This window comes from Arvicanthis niloticus, chromosome 1, assembly GCF_011762505.2.
Source record: "Arvicanthis niloticus isolate mArvNil1 chromosome 1, mArvNil1.pat.X, whole genome shotgun sequence".
In the NCBI taxonomy this organism is placed as follows: domain Eukaryota; kingdom Metazoa; phylum Chordata; class Mammalia; order Rodentia; family Muridae; genus Arvicanthis; species Arvicanthis niloticus.
The window spans coordinates 163332618-163349585 of record NC_047658.1 but is presented as its reverse complement, the minus strand read 5'-3'; the positions used below and the strand labels follow the sequence as shown (position 1 = coordinate 163349585).

Here is a 16968-nt window from a genome sequence, read left to right as displayed (position 1 = left end):
CATGGGCTCCTGTAGAGTTTTCCAACTTAAAAAGTTCACATTATATCAAGCTGAAAAAGGATAGGACAAAGTTATACAGAACTCACAGATTTACTTTAATCCATCAAATGTGGGAGGAAAGCAAGTCTTGGTAGCAATAAAAGAATTGTAGCTGTGTTTATTTGATTTTTAATATTTTGTGATCATTCAGATAAAGTCTGTATCAGGGCACAATATACACAATCCCCCTTCCTTTTAAACATGTATCTCTTCTGGCCCCAGTTTTCTCCAAATCCTATTTTGATGTGATATATTAATTCATACAAACTTATCACTAGCTTAGCTGACAGCTAGTTAATGCCCTTATAAGGTATTATTATTTTAAAAATGGATCTCCATGGGGACAATGGTTTTGAGATAGTTTTCAGCCCCAGGTTCTTCCAAAACTAGGCAAAACCGTTTATTCTAAAACCTGACATCAGCAGTGACTTATTAAGTCACAGGAGAAATATGATAGAACAATCTAAAACTTACTCCCATGATTCCTATCGGCATCTGATCCCCCTGCATAACGAGGTTCTTAGGGTCCCTGTTAGAATGACCAAGGAGCTCTTAAAATACGTGATTGGAGGGCTGGAAAGGCTGGAAGCGGCTCGGTCACCATGCTTGTTAGAGCACTACTCCGTTCCCAGCACCCAGGCTCAAAAACACCTGCAACTCCAGTTCCTAGGCATCTGATGATGAGTCCGACCACCTGAATGGACCTCACGTGATGGGTGGAGAGATTCCCCCCGCCAGCCCCCAAAACACACACACAAGTGCTCCTCTGACTGCCAGGCTTGCACAGTGGCATGTGAGCATCCCACTTACTAAAGCACTTAGTATAAAACACACAATCGCTCTTCATCCAGAGACTGCTTTAGCAAGCCTCACTGCTGCGTGTTTAGAGCTTTTGAGGTGAACCGGGACTGAGAAGCGAGGGTATAGTAAAGCTGATTGATACAAAATTTCACATCGGGATGTCCGAAGGCGACTCACAGCTGCCATCTGCCCAGGAACGGAAAGAAACAGATTACCCAGCGCCTGACCCACTTGGCAGTGGCCTTCCCGGATGGGAGAGAGACCCTTTGGCGCCATCGCCCCCTAGCGGCAGCACGTGGTAACTGTCTGGCAACCGAGGTTGACCTTGAGTCCGTGGTTGTTTTCAGGCACCAAGACCATCCGGAGCCTCCAGGAAGTAGCATCTGCATCCTGCTAGGTCAGCACGGTCCTCTGATGTAGGTGTCCGGTTACCCCTGCCTGCCACGTCAGCAACGGACTTGGAACCATAAACCTGGGGCAAAGTTTACAGACCCATTCTTGTCAAGAGTAAACAGGGTCGCTTATCACTGACTGGGACTGCTGAGCAAAGCTAGATTTACTCCAGAAACTTTAAAGACAATGCAGGACAGGGGTTGGTGTGTGGGAAGAAGGCATGTGTACAGCGAGGGTGATCGACTGTTATTCTTGTCTTCTGTGTGGGTGGAAGTTCAAGGCTACTGGGGTACCGTGCCGGGAGGGACAGCTGAGAGAGTAACCAGGGTTTACTGGGACAGAAGGCTATGCTGAGACCTGGCCTCCTGGAGCAGTGTGTGGGGCTAGATGGTCTCTGTAAAGAACATCTGATAATCCGTCAGAAACAGCTGGGAAGCTTGCCCAGCAAGCTGCCATATATCCATTATGATTCACGAGTCCTGGGAGGCTGGGAACATGTGGAGAACCAGAATCCAGAGCCGCTACTGCGCACTAAGTCGGTACAATAACCCTCTGAGGAGGATGGCACCATCTCCATTTTACAGCTCAGGAGAGGGGTAGGTAGATGCCCAAAGCCTCGCAGCTGGCCATCGGTGGGGCCCGGGCTGACTTGCTAGGGTGGGAGACTGGTCCTAGGAGCAAATCCCAGGAACAAGTCAAATCCTTCATTTTCAAGTTGAGTGCCAAATGTCGAAGCAGGGCCTGAAATAGGATGGAGCCTGTGCTGAGCCCGTGTTGCTCCCTGGGAGCAGGGTTGGATATGTAGAGGAAACAGAGGGTAAAGAGGCAGGAAGACAGGCTTAGCTGCCAGGCAGCAGCAGCCCAGGTTGTGGGTGCTACAAACAAACGCACGCAGGCATGCACGCACGCCGAGCAGGGAATGGCGTACATGAGAGTTCCAGGGCTGTTTCCCGGTCCACTTCAGGCTTTCCTGCTTCAGTGCCTTTCCTCTCTCTCGACCTTTCTACCTTGAAAATTTCTCGTGCATTCTCACTTCTTGCTCTCACTCTTCATTAGAGGGAGTTTCTCGTCCTTCACACAGGCAAGGCAAAGGCTCATAGCCTGTCCCCTGCTCTTCTTGGGGGTGTTAAGGAGAAGCTATCCTTAAACCACTGCTTCCCTCGGAAAAAAACTCAGGCCAAAATCAAGGGCTGGGCTGTAGCTCAATTGGTAAAGTCCTTGCACTAGTATGCATGAAGTCCTGAGTTCAATCCCCAGCGCAACATAAAATGAATATGGCAGTGAGGACCTGTAATCTCAGAGCTTGGGAGACCCTTGTCCCCAGCTCTCCTCAACCCAGGAAGCGCTGTACAAGCAGAACAAAGCTCATTCTAGGTGGTGTGGCGCTGCCTGCAATTCCCTGTGGCAACCCCACTTATCTGGCTCTCATGTTTAATGCAAGCGAGCTTCTGAGGCAGCAAAGCTTCCAGGACGCAGCTGAGGGCACACACATGCTGCTCTTTGCAGAGCAAATGTGAGTGCACAGAGCGGACGTGGGCTCGCCCGCCTTACAGTAATTATGTTCTCATCTGTACAGATGTAAGCAAACCATTTCTGTCAGAAGGCAAGAAAAAAATCTATATACAGGGGCCTGGGGCCTAGAAAGGCCCAGGTCATCTCTACTGCTTTTGTCTCTTGGTGATTTCAAAATGAAGGGGTGCCAACTTAAGTTAGAAAGTGCAGTTCATCACAAGTGTTTGTTATCAGCAACTTAGTATTTTAATACATAAAAGACCATGAAACAACATTGCCTGAGCTGCAAGGTCATTACAGGATTTGCAAACTTTCAACGTTCATTGTGAACATCAGTATTGACACAGAAACAATGCTGCATTTAATAACCTTTTGTGTATGTATGTGTGTGGTGTATGTGTGTACGTACGTGTATATGTGTGTTTGTGGTGTGTGTATATGTGTATATGTCTGTAGTACAGTATGGCATGTATATGTATTTGTGTGTGTATGTATGTATGTATATATGTGTGTAGATGTGTGTATGTGTAAATGTCTGTGTAATATAGCATGTATATGTGTTTGTGTATGTGTGTATATGTATGTGTGTGTGGTGCATGTGTATATGTGTGTATGTATATGTCTGTCTGGAGTGTGGCACGTGTGTGTGTCTGTGTAGTGTGGTATGGTGTGGTGTATATGTTTGTATGTGTGTGCATGAGTATGTTCATACGTGGGGTGGGTGCAGATGCATGTGAAGGTGTGTTCTTCTATTGCTGTCCAGCTTATTTTCTCAGATATGGTCTATGACTTGACTGTGGAGCTGACCTCCATACCCCAGGGACCCTCTTACCTCTACCTCCCCAGTGCTGGGATTATAGACATTATGCTTAGCCTTCATATGATGCTGAAGATCCATAATCAGGCCATGGTACACTTCATGGCACAGATTGCCAACTGTGTTATCTCTTCAGCCCAAGAAATAACATCTTTCAGACTCATCAGTATCTCCTTTGGAAACAGCCAAACGTCTGAAATGGAAGCCTTGTAGCTACTGAGGGAATGCTGGTGAGATGGTACAGTTTCTCATATACAAACAGAATGAAAAGAGACACCACCATTACTGTCCCTTGCTTATCCAACTATACTAAACATATCCGCAATTATTTGAGGACTAGTTTCTTGTTTTTGAGACAAGATCTCCTGTCTGGCCTTGAGTGCCTGATATTCCTGCCTCTGCTTCCCTAGTGCTGGGATTACAGATATGTGCCACTATGTCCACATTATATAGGTAACTATAAATACCAGGAAATGTGTGATAGTTACTATTCTCTACTTGATAAGATCTAGACCTGCCAAAGGGCCAAGCTTCTGGGCATATTGATGAACGAATACATATGAGGGATTTTTTTTTTTTTAATTTAGATTAAGTTGAAGTGAGAAAACCCATCCTAACTGTGGGTGGTGCCAGTCTATGCACTACATGAGAACTATGTGAGACTATTCTGGACTACATGAGGAGGAGAAAGCCAGTGGAGCACAAGCATTCATATAGTATCCTGGCTGTGGGTACAATCTGATCAGTCTCCTGCTCCTACCTCCCTGGACTGTTTGCCCTCACACTGTGAGCCCAAATACGCCCTTTCTCCTCTACATTTCAGTGTGAATTTGTTCACAGCAGCCAGAGAAGTTTCTGAGCTACAGTGGAGTAGGAAGGCCTCGGCCAACTGGCAGTTTTCAGCTGCTACAGTTAAGCCCATGACAAAGAACCAGAGACACTCTATGGAAGCCCTTAGGTGACCTCATTTTTGTTTTAGCAGCAAAGACCAATTTTACATAGAAACAGACCCAAGAGACTTAGTCTGTCTTTTATGATGTAAATTGAACTCAGCATAGCCATAACACTGATGTGCAAGGGCATTATCTAGAAGGCATTTCGAAAACCACATCTGAATGCCACAGCTGGGAAGGTTCAAATGAAGCTGAGATTCCTAAAGCCAGATTCTTTCTTTGCCAATGAGTGCTGTTAGCTTTTAGAGCTATAACTGGGACAGATCTCCATTCCAGTGAGAAAAAGGAGAGTCCAACGACAGAAAAATTAACTTATACTAAAAAAAAAAAAAAAAAAAAAAAAAAAAAAAAGCAGCATTTGATTAATTTGTATAGGCAGCAGCCCGAGGCTTGTTGTGGGAATGGAGTCTTGGACAACTATTAAGTTGAATGCACAAACTTGGGAGTCTGGACTTAATGGGTGGTTCCTTACAGTTGGAAGTATTGTAAAACCCAAATGAAAAGGACCTCACCGATCCGTGGAGAACTGCAGACGCACCCCAAATCACTCACGAGAAACACAACTTGATGCAAATTGCAAGAGGTTTACTGGCTAGCCAGGGCTGTCTTTCCTTCAAGCCCGCGCAGGGGCAGCGGAATTCAGCCAAAGAACAAAAGAAGTTTACAGCTTTTAAGGGTGAATCTACAAACCAGGTGGGGGTGGAGTTAGGGAAGGGGGAAGGCTGAGAGTGGAGTTAGGGAAGGGGGAAGGAGGGGGAACAGGTCACTAGGTCATCGATACATTTGATCTCAAATTCCTAAGATGCATGGTGTGTCACTTTATAATTGGCTATTTCGAAGTAGTTTCACACTATATATCATGAGCTCCAGTTCAAGGGGGTCAGGCTTATCTCAAACTTTTAGCATCCTGGCACCAACTGTCTCAGGGCTGTTAGTTCAAAGCCCGGCCAAGCTAATCTCGGGCCCATAGCATCTTGACACCATGAATCTTAAGGTTTGTTTAGTTAGGGCCATCTGTTCAAATGGTCAGCTAATTTCCTGGGACTGAGGCGACACAGTGTTTGACTTACAGGTTTTTATGTCTTTGCTTTTAAGAGTAGGGTTCAGGGGATCAACTTATGATTTTTCTATCTTTCAGTATCACTGGTTTTCTTGGTTGATTTAACAAAATATATGCTTACTGGTAGCCAATGTCAAATGAGCTGATATTGAATGTACATTAATGCAGAAAAATAATCCTCAGATGCAGGAAGATAAGATGTGGTACCTACCTACCTATATACATACAGATGCCCAACATAAATCCTGGGACCCAGGTGGTAACCTCTTCACTCCGAGTAGGAAATGATTTATCAAGGTCTCTAGAGTCTGTGCAAAGCACTGGGGTTGGAAGGGAGGCTCCCCTGCAGAGCCCAGCAGCCAACAGCAGAATGATCTGACACTGAGCAGGGCTAGGTCTGTGGAGACAACAGAAGAGATTCCAGCAGGAGATTTAACATGAAAATTTATGACCTCGGTGGTGATGAGCTAAATGAAAGACTTTTTGATGACATCATCAGAAATAACCCAGGAAGCTGTTGCCAGTACAGGGGTACTATACAGGATTCTAGAGGGAGATGCTGTCTAAAGGGACTCAGAGAAGCATGGCACCCTGATGTTTCAGAGACTTAAACCACCCTCTGTGAACTCATTGCTGAGGTGATCCTGACAGACAAACTCAAAGGAAGGTTCCTCTTCCTTCATCCCCGAAGGGGGAAAAAAAAGCAGAAAGCATATTAGTCACTGGGGTCCAGGAGTCACCCCACAAACCACACAGACACTGATCTCAGTTAAAAAGGAAGCACACCTCAAGACTAATCAACCAGGGCAACAGCTCAAAGCTATGTGGAGGATAGTTCTCAGGGCAGCTTGTAAAGGCTAAAGATGCAAAAACCGCAACTCATATGCAGGTGCTGGAAGTACTGCCCCATGGTTGGCCCTGACTCGAGCCATTTTAGACAAAGCAGCGTATATAGACCTTCGATGAGTGGTGGAATTTCCTAAGATCAACAAACCTTAGAACATACAGAACATAACAGGGTATGTGGTCAGCATCACCCTGCTCTGAGTCAAGTTATATTTCTGCATCAGTGACTGGTAGTCATATTACAGCAATGATATGAAATAGTTGGTGGGCAGGGAACAAAGGCAGGCTTCAACATTGGTAAAGGAACTATCCCAGGGCTGCATAACAGACTCTATCTCACCTCAAGGGGAAAAAAAAAAAAAAAAAGACAGTGACTGTTAAGAGTTAGGAAGCAGCTTCCACAGTGCCATAGGCACATCTGGAGAGTTTGTAGAAAACAGCCTGACATAGGAGCTGAGAAACTGGCAAGGCTTACGAGTTGACAGAAAAATTGAGCATTTGTATGTTTAGCCAAGAGGTCTTGAATCATGCTGACACAGATTTAGAAAAAGGACCAACATGCAACGGCTTTGTATCAGAAAGGACAGCAAGAGCAAGCAGTGCAAAACGAGGACAAAGAACTTTTAATAACACGAAGACCTTAAAATGGTGTCGAGATTGAAATGCCGGAATTATCTGTGTCAAATTAATCACTCTTCGCTCATCTTTTCTTCCCATTGAAATAAAAATGATAATGAGTAACACCGCTCTGCAAGATGAGTATCAGCTTCTCTGGAACTCGAGGAACTCAATGAATATCAATTATTAGATGCTGCACAAGAAAAGATGCCAGCCATTAAGGGCTGTGAAAAATATTTTTACTTCAACGTCCAATTTCAAAGAAAAACATCCAGAAATTGCTTTCACACACTTGCCTTTACAGCTTTTATTTGTAGGATGTGGTTCTGAACCCAGATTCTAGAGAGCCTCACATGACCTGCGAGCACTGTGTTCAGGGAAAGGTTCAGTTGATCTGTGTTACACTGTATCATTCTGTGGGAAACAAAGCCTTTGTAGGATCAAACCACTTTTGTATAGGAGTCCAAGAGCTCTGGACCATGAGCCCAAGAACAAGTGTTTGCTTTTCTCGCTTTCCTATCTGTTGGAACTCAACACCGAGGTACTGAAGGAAAGGACTGTCTGTTTACCAAGCATTACTAGAACAGAATGAAACCAATTAGCTGGCAAAACTCTCAGAGCCACAGGTCCTCTGCCTGCCTATGCTGCTGAGAATAGCAATGGAATGGAGGTCTCAGAAGAAAAATGTTACATTATTGGTTTTTTTTGCTTCTAGAACACCCCAGTTCAGGGTTCTCTAGACAAGCCTAATTAATTGAGACCCTCCAAGCCGCTCTACTGGAGAATGGAATGAGAGATACATAAGAGAAGCTCTTCCAGCTTTGAGGTATAGCCCCACCCACACTAGGGATTTGTGTGTCTTCTCGATTTTCTGTGTCATGGTGACACTGGTTTTATGGTTGCTCTCTCATCAATTACTGGCTGGAGGCAGTGGCAACCTGGAAGTCTTCATGATGCCTTCCCTCCTCTCAGCTGAGGACATCATTTGCTCTTCTAAATCACACATCTAGCTCTTCAAGCTTGCAATTCTGGTGACAGCTCTCAACCTTGACAGGAACAGGCTCTTAGATACATGACATGTTCTTGGCTAGTTTGGAGGCTCTACCCTGAGCATCGTCCCTGTCCTCTTCAGTACATCTCTAGAAAGAATATATTAAGACTCATGTGGACAAGGTGGGAGGAGCTGGGGAAACTGGGGGAAGGGAAAGAATTGGATCAAGATATATTGAATAACAATTTAAAAACAAAGAACCACTTGGACACCATATTTAATGACCATTATGAAATAACATCTATAAAAATCCAGACATGTATGCTTCTGCCTAAGCCTCAATTCTTGATACAAGAACAGAGGCCATAGTAGTATTGTAACCCCTCCTCCCCCCACGAAGGGAGGACCTCCTTCAAGTCTCATGAATTCGAGGCCACCCAATAACTCACAAGCCACCATTCTTGATGCAACAGCAAGAGGTATATTTCAGGATCATTTGACTGATGGTCAATTCATAACCCACACAGGAGCAGAGGAATTGACCCCATCGGCTGGGAGTGGAGGGCTTATATAGGGAAGAACCACAAACCAAGGGGGGTTGAGGGAGTGACCAAGGAAACATAACATAAAAACAGTGGAAAGTCTCAAAGAGACCCAACCCATCAGGTTCAGTCAGGGTCATGTGAAAAACATCTTATACACTTATCTTTTGTAAGAATGTAACCTTGTCCAACCATTTATCTTTCTGTCAGCCAGTTCCTGGGACCACCCAGATGACTTGCATCTTTCTTGTGGTCAGGAATGTGTCTTCCTGTTTTGGGCCTTCCCCACCTGCAGGTGGGTTCTCTTCCCTGAGGTCTGAGGAATGTAATCCAGCAAGTGTCCTCTGACTCAGGGATAATGTACCCCTCCCGGAATGTAGAATGTATCCTGGGGCAGTGAAGGCCTAAAATCTTACATTCAGTTCTGATTTCTTGGAACTAGTGAACCTGCATTCTTTTGCTCAGGTCTAGGGGTCATAAAAACTTTCTATATTTTTCATAAGTTTTCTATATCTTTCAGTATTTAGTACATGGGGGTCAGCTGGTGTGTTCTGCTTCCTGGTGACAATTTGATCAGTCCGTTGACAGAATCAATACCTTAATGCTGTTTTTCTTTTTAGCGAGAGTTCCCAGACACGCTGACTAATCTAACCACAAGGAAAAGTAAGGTCATCATGGCATGACATTATCAGGCACACTACAGGTTCCTTTCCATCCTTAATAGCATATGTGGGAAGGCAGGAAGCCCCTTGTCATACTCAAGAAGAGTGAAAGAAAAGTGACATCATTTTCTCCATTGCTGCCAGGTGGCCTGGTAGACTGTTACTCGGGAGGTTTATACCCTGCACCTGTCCACAGCACACGCCCACACCTGGCCTCTAGATTTTCCTCACCCATTCACTGCCATCAGCACCAGTTGGTACTTTTAACTGTATATGTGTGCCCGCTACCTCCACTGAGAACAATGATTTCCAGGGCATACTTAGAAGGGGAAAAGGGGGCAGGCATCTGCAACCATTTGGTCTAAACCAAATCTTACCCTGCGCAGCCGAGGGAAGTGCATTGGCACTGGCTTTATCCCGTCCTTGGCTTTCAAGCCCGTGTTTCATTTGGACTTTTGATCCTCATCCTCTGCTCCCTAAGTCCTGAGGTCACAGGCATTCACCAGCTTGCTGGCCTGGGTGCTCCACCTCGTCTAGTCCAGTTAAGTCTTTGGGTTTTAATATTTTAGGTGGCCATTTGCTTACTCTATGACGAAACCCCAAAGGTCATGATTGTAGAAAGCCTTTTGGGGCCTCTTGCTTCTAGACACTTGGTGGGTATTTGACATTGGGTCAGGACAAAAGAAGTAAGTTTAAGGTGGGAATCTGACTTTGGGCCAGAACTCAGGAAATAGACCCAGATTAAGAACACTTACATTTGAGTTAATACAAAGCTCAAAGCAGCTCAGCAGAGGCACTTGTGGCATTCCTTTTGTCTTGATCCTCCTGACTAGCCCCTAAAAACGGTGTGTATTGGATTTTGTTTGTTGCCTTGCTTGCTCCTTGACTCAGAACTGATCTTATCATTTTGCATGTACTTAAAGTGATATAAAAGCAGACTGGAATAAATAAACCTGCTCTATCCTCAGAACTGGCTGGGATCATGCTACAGTGCTGTCTAACTGTCTTTTTTCTGTTTAATCCTCACTCCTGCCCTGGAGAACATGTTGTTGACTGACTGAGCTGGCTTGGTTACAGGAAATTCCTACTCACCAGAAAAGAAAGTGCACGTTCCAAAGTGTAGCAGTCAAATAGTTAAACGGCACTGAGCTCTTGGAAGTTGCTTGCGCCGGCTCTGCACCCACTCAAGAGCTCTGGATTCATGAATGAAAGACACACACAGACAGACATAGACAATGACTTAACAGCTGACATTCACATAGAACTGCGTATACGCCATATTCGTCTCTCTGGGTGTGGGGTAGTTTACTCAAGACGTTCTGTAGTTCCATCCGTTAACCTGAAAAATTCCATTTCGTTTTTAAAAGACCTTTTAAAAATTCTTTGTGAATTTCACATCATGCACCCTAATCCCACTCGTCTCCCTGACCCCTTGTATCTGCCCTGTCCTTGCAACCTCCCCCTCAAAAGAATGTAAGATCGAATAAAAATAGCATAACCCCTCCCACCCTTGACGTGAAAGCTGCAGTGTGTCCCATAAGAGCACACTTCATTTGCAAGGATTCCTTGTAGTGGTCTGTTTCGAGGTCTCTGGCTTCTGCTCCTCATCCATACTCAACGCTCACTGGGACTCCTCTCGGATATCCTGTTGCTGCCCTGTGTCACGGAGCTCCTGCAGCTTTGGCCCCTTCTTCACATGCTCCAGCAGTTCATAGATAGATGTTATGTAGACCGCTCACAGGCATGGGTCAACTCAAAGCCAAGGATCTAGGCCTGGGAGGTGGCTGAGTTGCGCGGCCTGCCAGCTCTCCAGCACTGCCTCAGCTAGCTCACCCAGTACCGGAGCTGGCAAGGGGCAGCAGTGGCAGCTTTCTTCCTGTAGTGTCCTTGGGGTGCTCTCCTCTGTGCCTTCACCACCACAACCAGACCTACTGTGCTGCCCGGGTGAGGTGCAGGGCCTGCTCTCCCGCTCTGATGATCTCAGAGCCGGCTCCACCACCTACCACAGGTGATGATGGGGGTGGGCAGACAAGGGGCAGGTCCTGCTCTCCTGTGCTCACTCGTGAGGAAAGCTCACCCATCTCTCCCCACGCCCTGGCCATCAGGATCAGCTCTACTATGTAGCCCAGGCTAGGGCTGGGGTCATTGCTCCAGAGTATGGTAGCCAGTGAAAGGCAGGATTGGTTCAACACGGTCACTCAGAAGGCTGTCGAGACCAGGGACATCTTCATGGCCTTTGGTATGAATACGGGCCTGGGACATCAACATAGACCCCAAACCCAGACATGGCCCCTGGCAGTAGCCTGGGCTGGATGTCCCCATGGCCTTAGGTGGCAAGGCAGGCTACTCAGATCAGCATGTTCCCCCTTGGCTGAAGTGCCCTCAGATATCCACATGGTCTCTGGAGGTAGCCCAGACCACAGACACTGGCTTGGTCTGTGTTTAGTAACTCGGGTCAGAGACATCAACACAGACCTCAGGTGCAGCAGGACCACGGATCCAGCCATGGCTCTTGACAGCAGCCCAGGCCAAAATCTCACTATGGCTTCCTCACATCTGCCTACTCCTCACTGCTGTGGACTCTCTGGTTCCATATTTCCCCTCAGCTTTGCCTTCTCTTCAATCTCTCCACCCTGAACCCCATCTTTCCCATCTCTGCATCATACATCCTCCACTGGAGTGGCGCCTGAGGTGGACGCTTTGGTGTCTATCATTCATTGTCCATCCGTCTGTTGATGGACATGAAGGCTGTTTCCAGTTTCTGGGTATTACGAACAGAGCAGCAGTTGAACATGGTTGAGCGCCTCCATGGTAGGGTGAAGTGTTCTTTGGGTATATGCCCAAGTATGGTATAGTTGATCTTAAGACAGATCAGTTCCCATCTTTCTGAGGAACTGGCAGACTAGTTTGCATCATGGCTGCATGGTTTAAAATGGTGCTTTCATTTGAAACCCATGGAGACAAGTAAGGTCGTGGGCTCTTGTCACATTAACATCAAGCCTGGTCTTTCCAGTTAGCTACTCCATTTTCTCCTGAAGCTGTCTGGCTGACAGTGACTGAAAAGACCAAGAGACACAGACTTTCATTCTATGTGTCTATATATTTTGTCCCCTACCCCCACCCCATTTCCAACTAAGGTATTTGAGCAAATACTCAAGTGAGTAAGTCTATAGTGTGTTTTAAATATCAGCTAAAATGAAATGTTTTTTTGTAATGTCAGAAAACTGGTTTAGAAGCAGTATTTAGAGGACAGCTCCCCTAAGATTCTCATGAACATCTTCCTTTAGGACAGAGGTTTTTAATCTCTGGGTCATGACCCCTTTTGGGGTCGAATGGCCCTTTCACAGGGGTATCAGGCATATCAGATGTCCTACGTATTAGACATTGACATGATGATTCATAACAGTAGCAAAATTATAGTCATGAAGTAGCAATGAAATAATTTTATGGTTGGTGCAAAGCATAAGGAACTGTGTTAAAGGGTCACAGTGTTAGGAAGGCTGAGGACCGCTAAGAACATGACTCTCAAGGAAGGAACTGAAAATTACACGTTAAACTGACCCAGGGGAATGATGGGTGCCGAGCTCTCCCACAGATGGCACGTGACATTCTCCCTATGAAGGGGAACCACAGGACTCAATGGCTGTAGTGGCCTTTTGATCACTAGGGTGAAGAGAATCGCTGTTTCCAGAGTGACCATATGATGATACCTGGGAACCTGCACAACACAGGCCTGTCAACACTCCTCACTCTCCCCAAGGAGCCACGTGGATGGCTGGTGGGTCACTTCCTTCAGTGGTGTAGCCTCTGCTAAGGTGCAGTAAAAGTTACACCCTCACATGTTCGTGCCAGCAAGTCTAACCTTAATGGATCAAAATGGCACAAAACTCAGGAGGGTTGTGTTGGGAAGAAAGTGTCAGCCAGTGGGCGGGGAATGAGACAAGGTAGTGGGTTGAAAAGTGACCGAGTACATTGTATCCATGGGAGGCTGTCAATGCTAAGAAGAATCACAATCTCCTGCTTAGCAGTGGGTGAAACGTTTTCAGTTACAATTCTACAAAAACATAAGACAATATTTGGTTTAAGTTACATTGATTTATTTTCTTGATTTCCCTCTTTGTCCTGCATGCACTGTTAGCACAAAAGCTGAAGCTGATCCCCACCTGCCTGGAGGGGACAGTAGGCACACAGTCACCTCAAGAGCTTCCTCATCAGTGGCCCGGGAATCCAGACCTTCAGAACACTGCTAGTGACCTACATGGTGCTCGTGGAAAAATATGCCAAATATCCTGTTTAATGTAAACAAGGCAGGAGGCCAACAGAGTATCAGTGACAGTATCTTACAGGGCCCAGAAGATGATTATCTAGGTGTTACGATGACATGCATATTTTATTTTATTGTTCAACCCAAAATGTAAAATTACAATAGTTTGTGGGCTTGGCATTTCACCGTAACTTCTTCTGTTACAATGTAAACTTCATAATTCAACGGTAACTATATAGTTAATGTAATAACTTATGGAGACATTACCATAAAAATGTGAATTAGTTCTATAATTTGTGCCCTGTAAAATTAGATGTAACAATCTTTACATTAGCAACAGTTTAAGCAAGCTATAAGGATTTTGGTCCTTTTATAGATATATATATGTCATATACACACATTTATATACACACATGTACACACAGTAATATACAGTTAGGCCAAAAGCTATGAATCCACTCACAGCTTTCTATTGCACAGATATATTATGAGAACATTAAACACTTATGTGAGCATTACAGTAAAGACTGGCAAAGACAAATCTGATTTTGTCAAGTGAAAAATCGTTCATTACTGAAAATAAACCAAAGACTACATTGTTAGAAAGTTTAAAAAAAAAAAAAGGTGTGCATGCTTATTTCCTATTCATACGAACTTGAAGCAGGCCAGAATTCAGTTTGGAACTCAGCAATGGCAGCCACTTGCTAAGGTGGTACTTCCTACCCAACACAGTCAGGAGAAATCCTGGAGTCTCTGAGACTATGAGAAACACCTTAGATGTGGCTTGTGGTTTGCTTAAATCAACTCAAACTCAGTTCCATGACTTGTGCTGACTCTGGGTCTGAATTAAATATGAAAAAAGAAATTAAACTTAGAAGAGAAACAGGGTAGTGCTAGCTGGCTACAGGGCAAGGCCATTACAACAACTTCGGAAAAGCGTGTCCTCAGGAGCAGCAAACACAGAGGGTAAAGCTTTGCCAAGCTCATCACGTGGGTTACCACAGGTCCAGCCGTGAAGTGAAGGATGAGTATTTGGTCTGGAGCTCACCCCACCGGCACCCACAGAGCACTATGGGAGCATCAAGAGATACCTGATACCTCTCAATGCCTTATCTCAAATACACTATCAAGTAGACGGAGCAACATCTGAAGACAGAGGAGCTGTGGGGATTCTTGCAGAAACTAGTCAATAAATACAACAAAGGGAACCACTGCTTAACGCTCAGAGCCATGGAAGGAAGGCCATGCAGGGGACCGCTGCCTCCCTCCCGCTCTGGTTCTCTTATGGTCTGTCTTAACGGATTTCTTGAAGAACAGAGAAAGATTCTCATCACGTGTGTTAGAAACATAGAGTGGTTTTGTTATTTTAACAATGATTAACATTCTGGAACTGAGGCTATTCTTCATCTTCTGGTATTTTGTTCCTAAGTAGCAAAACTGAGCTATAAATGAATCTGAAACACTAGTAAACCAGACTGAGCAAAGTGTCAAACAAGCTCCGAGCCACGGAGTAACGCCCCCAGCTGGTGACTGTCTCCCCCATGGCTGGTGAAGAGGGAAGTGCACTGTTTAACACTTCAATAAGGACGAGGACACGAGCTCCAGAACCACAGCTGAGTGACTGGCATCAGTCACCGAAAGACTAGATGGACAAGGGGACAAGGTGTCCCTGTGTCCTGCAGCTGTACCCTGCACCTTGGCTGACCGAGACATCCCTGCATCTGTACCACTCACACACACGCTGTTTCCTTACATCAGTTAAGGTGTAAACTGAACATGAAGAGACTTAAAGATCTCTTTAGAATCACGTAAGACAAAAGACTGAACCTAATAAAGAGAACAGTGAACACTGAGAGACCTTCGGCACGCCGACTGCCGCTCCAGAGCCGGGTCCTGCTAACACTGCCGCGCACGTCAGTACGGAGGTCAGTCATAAAGCAATTTCATAAAGCAACTTTCAGAGAGGAAATGGGGGGGGGGTCTCAACCCAGCATGTGTTAATTAGCTTAAAAAAATACTATTTTAGCAAACACTACCAACGATGAGCATAAACCCAATGCTGTGGCAAAAATGACAGCTTTAAATAAACTGGGAGCCACGCATGAAAATCAACCACGAATATGGCTGTGTGCACAAAAGAGTAAAAGAACATTTCTTTAAAAATATATATAATATATTAAGAATTTCTTTGTCATATTAAATTGTTATTCTTACAAAAGCTGACGGAGTCGATGCTGTCTGCGTGCAGATTCTCCTCCGGATTCCTTTGATGGTTCCTCGGCGACGTTTTTCCTCACTTAGTTTTCCTAAATATTTTGTATGATAAGAATCTCAACCTTAAAAAGTTATAAAATTAGTGATTTTTTTCGTTGCTTATTAATACAAAAGAATAGAAGCATTTGAGTCCCAGAGCATGTCAAAATGCTTTGCTGCCTAAAAGGATATTAAAAGCACAGGACGTCAGCCAAGTCCTGACGTCACAGGTTTCGCAGCTTCTCGGTCCCTGGAGACTCGATCTCCTCAGGTTTGATTGTTTCCTGGGTTTGAACAACGTGCAATCATACAGAGAGTCATTATGGCAGGGCGAGTGGAAGCAACGTCGGGCCTCGCGGAGAGCAGTCACGCAGTGGATTCTTAACGCTCTGTGCAGTTGACTCAATACTTCATTTACAAGGCTTTTCATCCTTTCACGGCTGAGTTCTTCATGGTGTGGCTGAGGCGTGGTACTTAACAAAGGCAATGGCCGCCAGCTCCTTGCAGAACTCCTCTAACACAATCACACCCTCCAGCAGCGTGATGTGGTCAACGCTGGAGAGAGCAGACAGAAAATCAGAATAACAGTGCAACCCTGAGATGGGAGGAATTTCCAGATAAAGTCTACAAAACTCTGACTCACATGGGGCCTTCGGGCTCCAAGCCAAGCAGTCGCTTTCTGACTAGGAGAAGCTTGGGGGTGAAGTCTTGAATTCGCTGAATTCGAACCATCAGGTCGCCAACAACCTGTGTAGAAGTGAGGAATTCAGCTCCACAGGGGCTCTTTCTGAGGTACCTTCTTTCCCAGGCACCACATCTATGACCAACTTCTATTTAATCTTCAAAATTAGATGTCAGGGTAGGGAGGAGGCTCTGTGGGCACCGGGCTTGCTGTGTCAGCATGAAGACCTGAGCTCGGATCCCCAGCACCCACATGAAGCTGAGAGCAGTGGTGTGTGTATCTGCAACCCCACCCAGCACTGGTGGTGGAGACAGGACAAGCCTGGGGGCTCACTGCCAGCCCACGTAGCTGAGTGAGCTATGGGCTCCTCGTCCTTTGCAAAAGCAAATGCTCTTAACCTCTGAAGCATCTCTCTGGCCCATGTTTTAATGACTTCCATGAATTCCTGTAGCTCTATAATGGTTCAGAATGCATAGTGATTACCTACAAGCAGGAGCTATGTCTTACTTCACACTAACTCCACATAGTGAGATGA

The 16968-nt window shown here is 45.4% G+C and overlaps 1 protein-coding gene across 1 annotated transcript in view; it reads right to left on the bottom strand.

Annotated features, from left to right (window-relative positions):
* Window positions 1-13309: 13309 nt before the first annotated feature.
* Fhip2a (FHF complex subunit HOOK interacting protein 2A) overlaps window positions 13310-16968 on the bottom strand; it is a 27831-nt gene continuing 24172 nt past the window's right edge. Inside the window, exons 16-17 of the mRNA XM_034515262.2 lie at window positions 16395-16498; window positions 13310-16306 (exon numbers count right to left, since the gene is read on the bottom strand). Coding sequence (XP_034371153.1) covers window positions 16201-16306; window positions 16395-16498 — 210 coding nt within the window. The 3' untranslated portion in view covers window positions 13310-16200. The remainder of the gene's footprint in view (window positions 16307-16394; window positions 16499-16968) is intronic.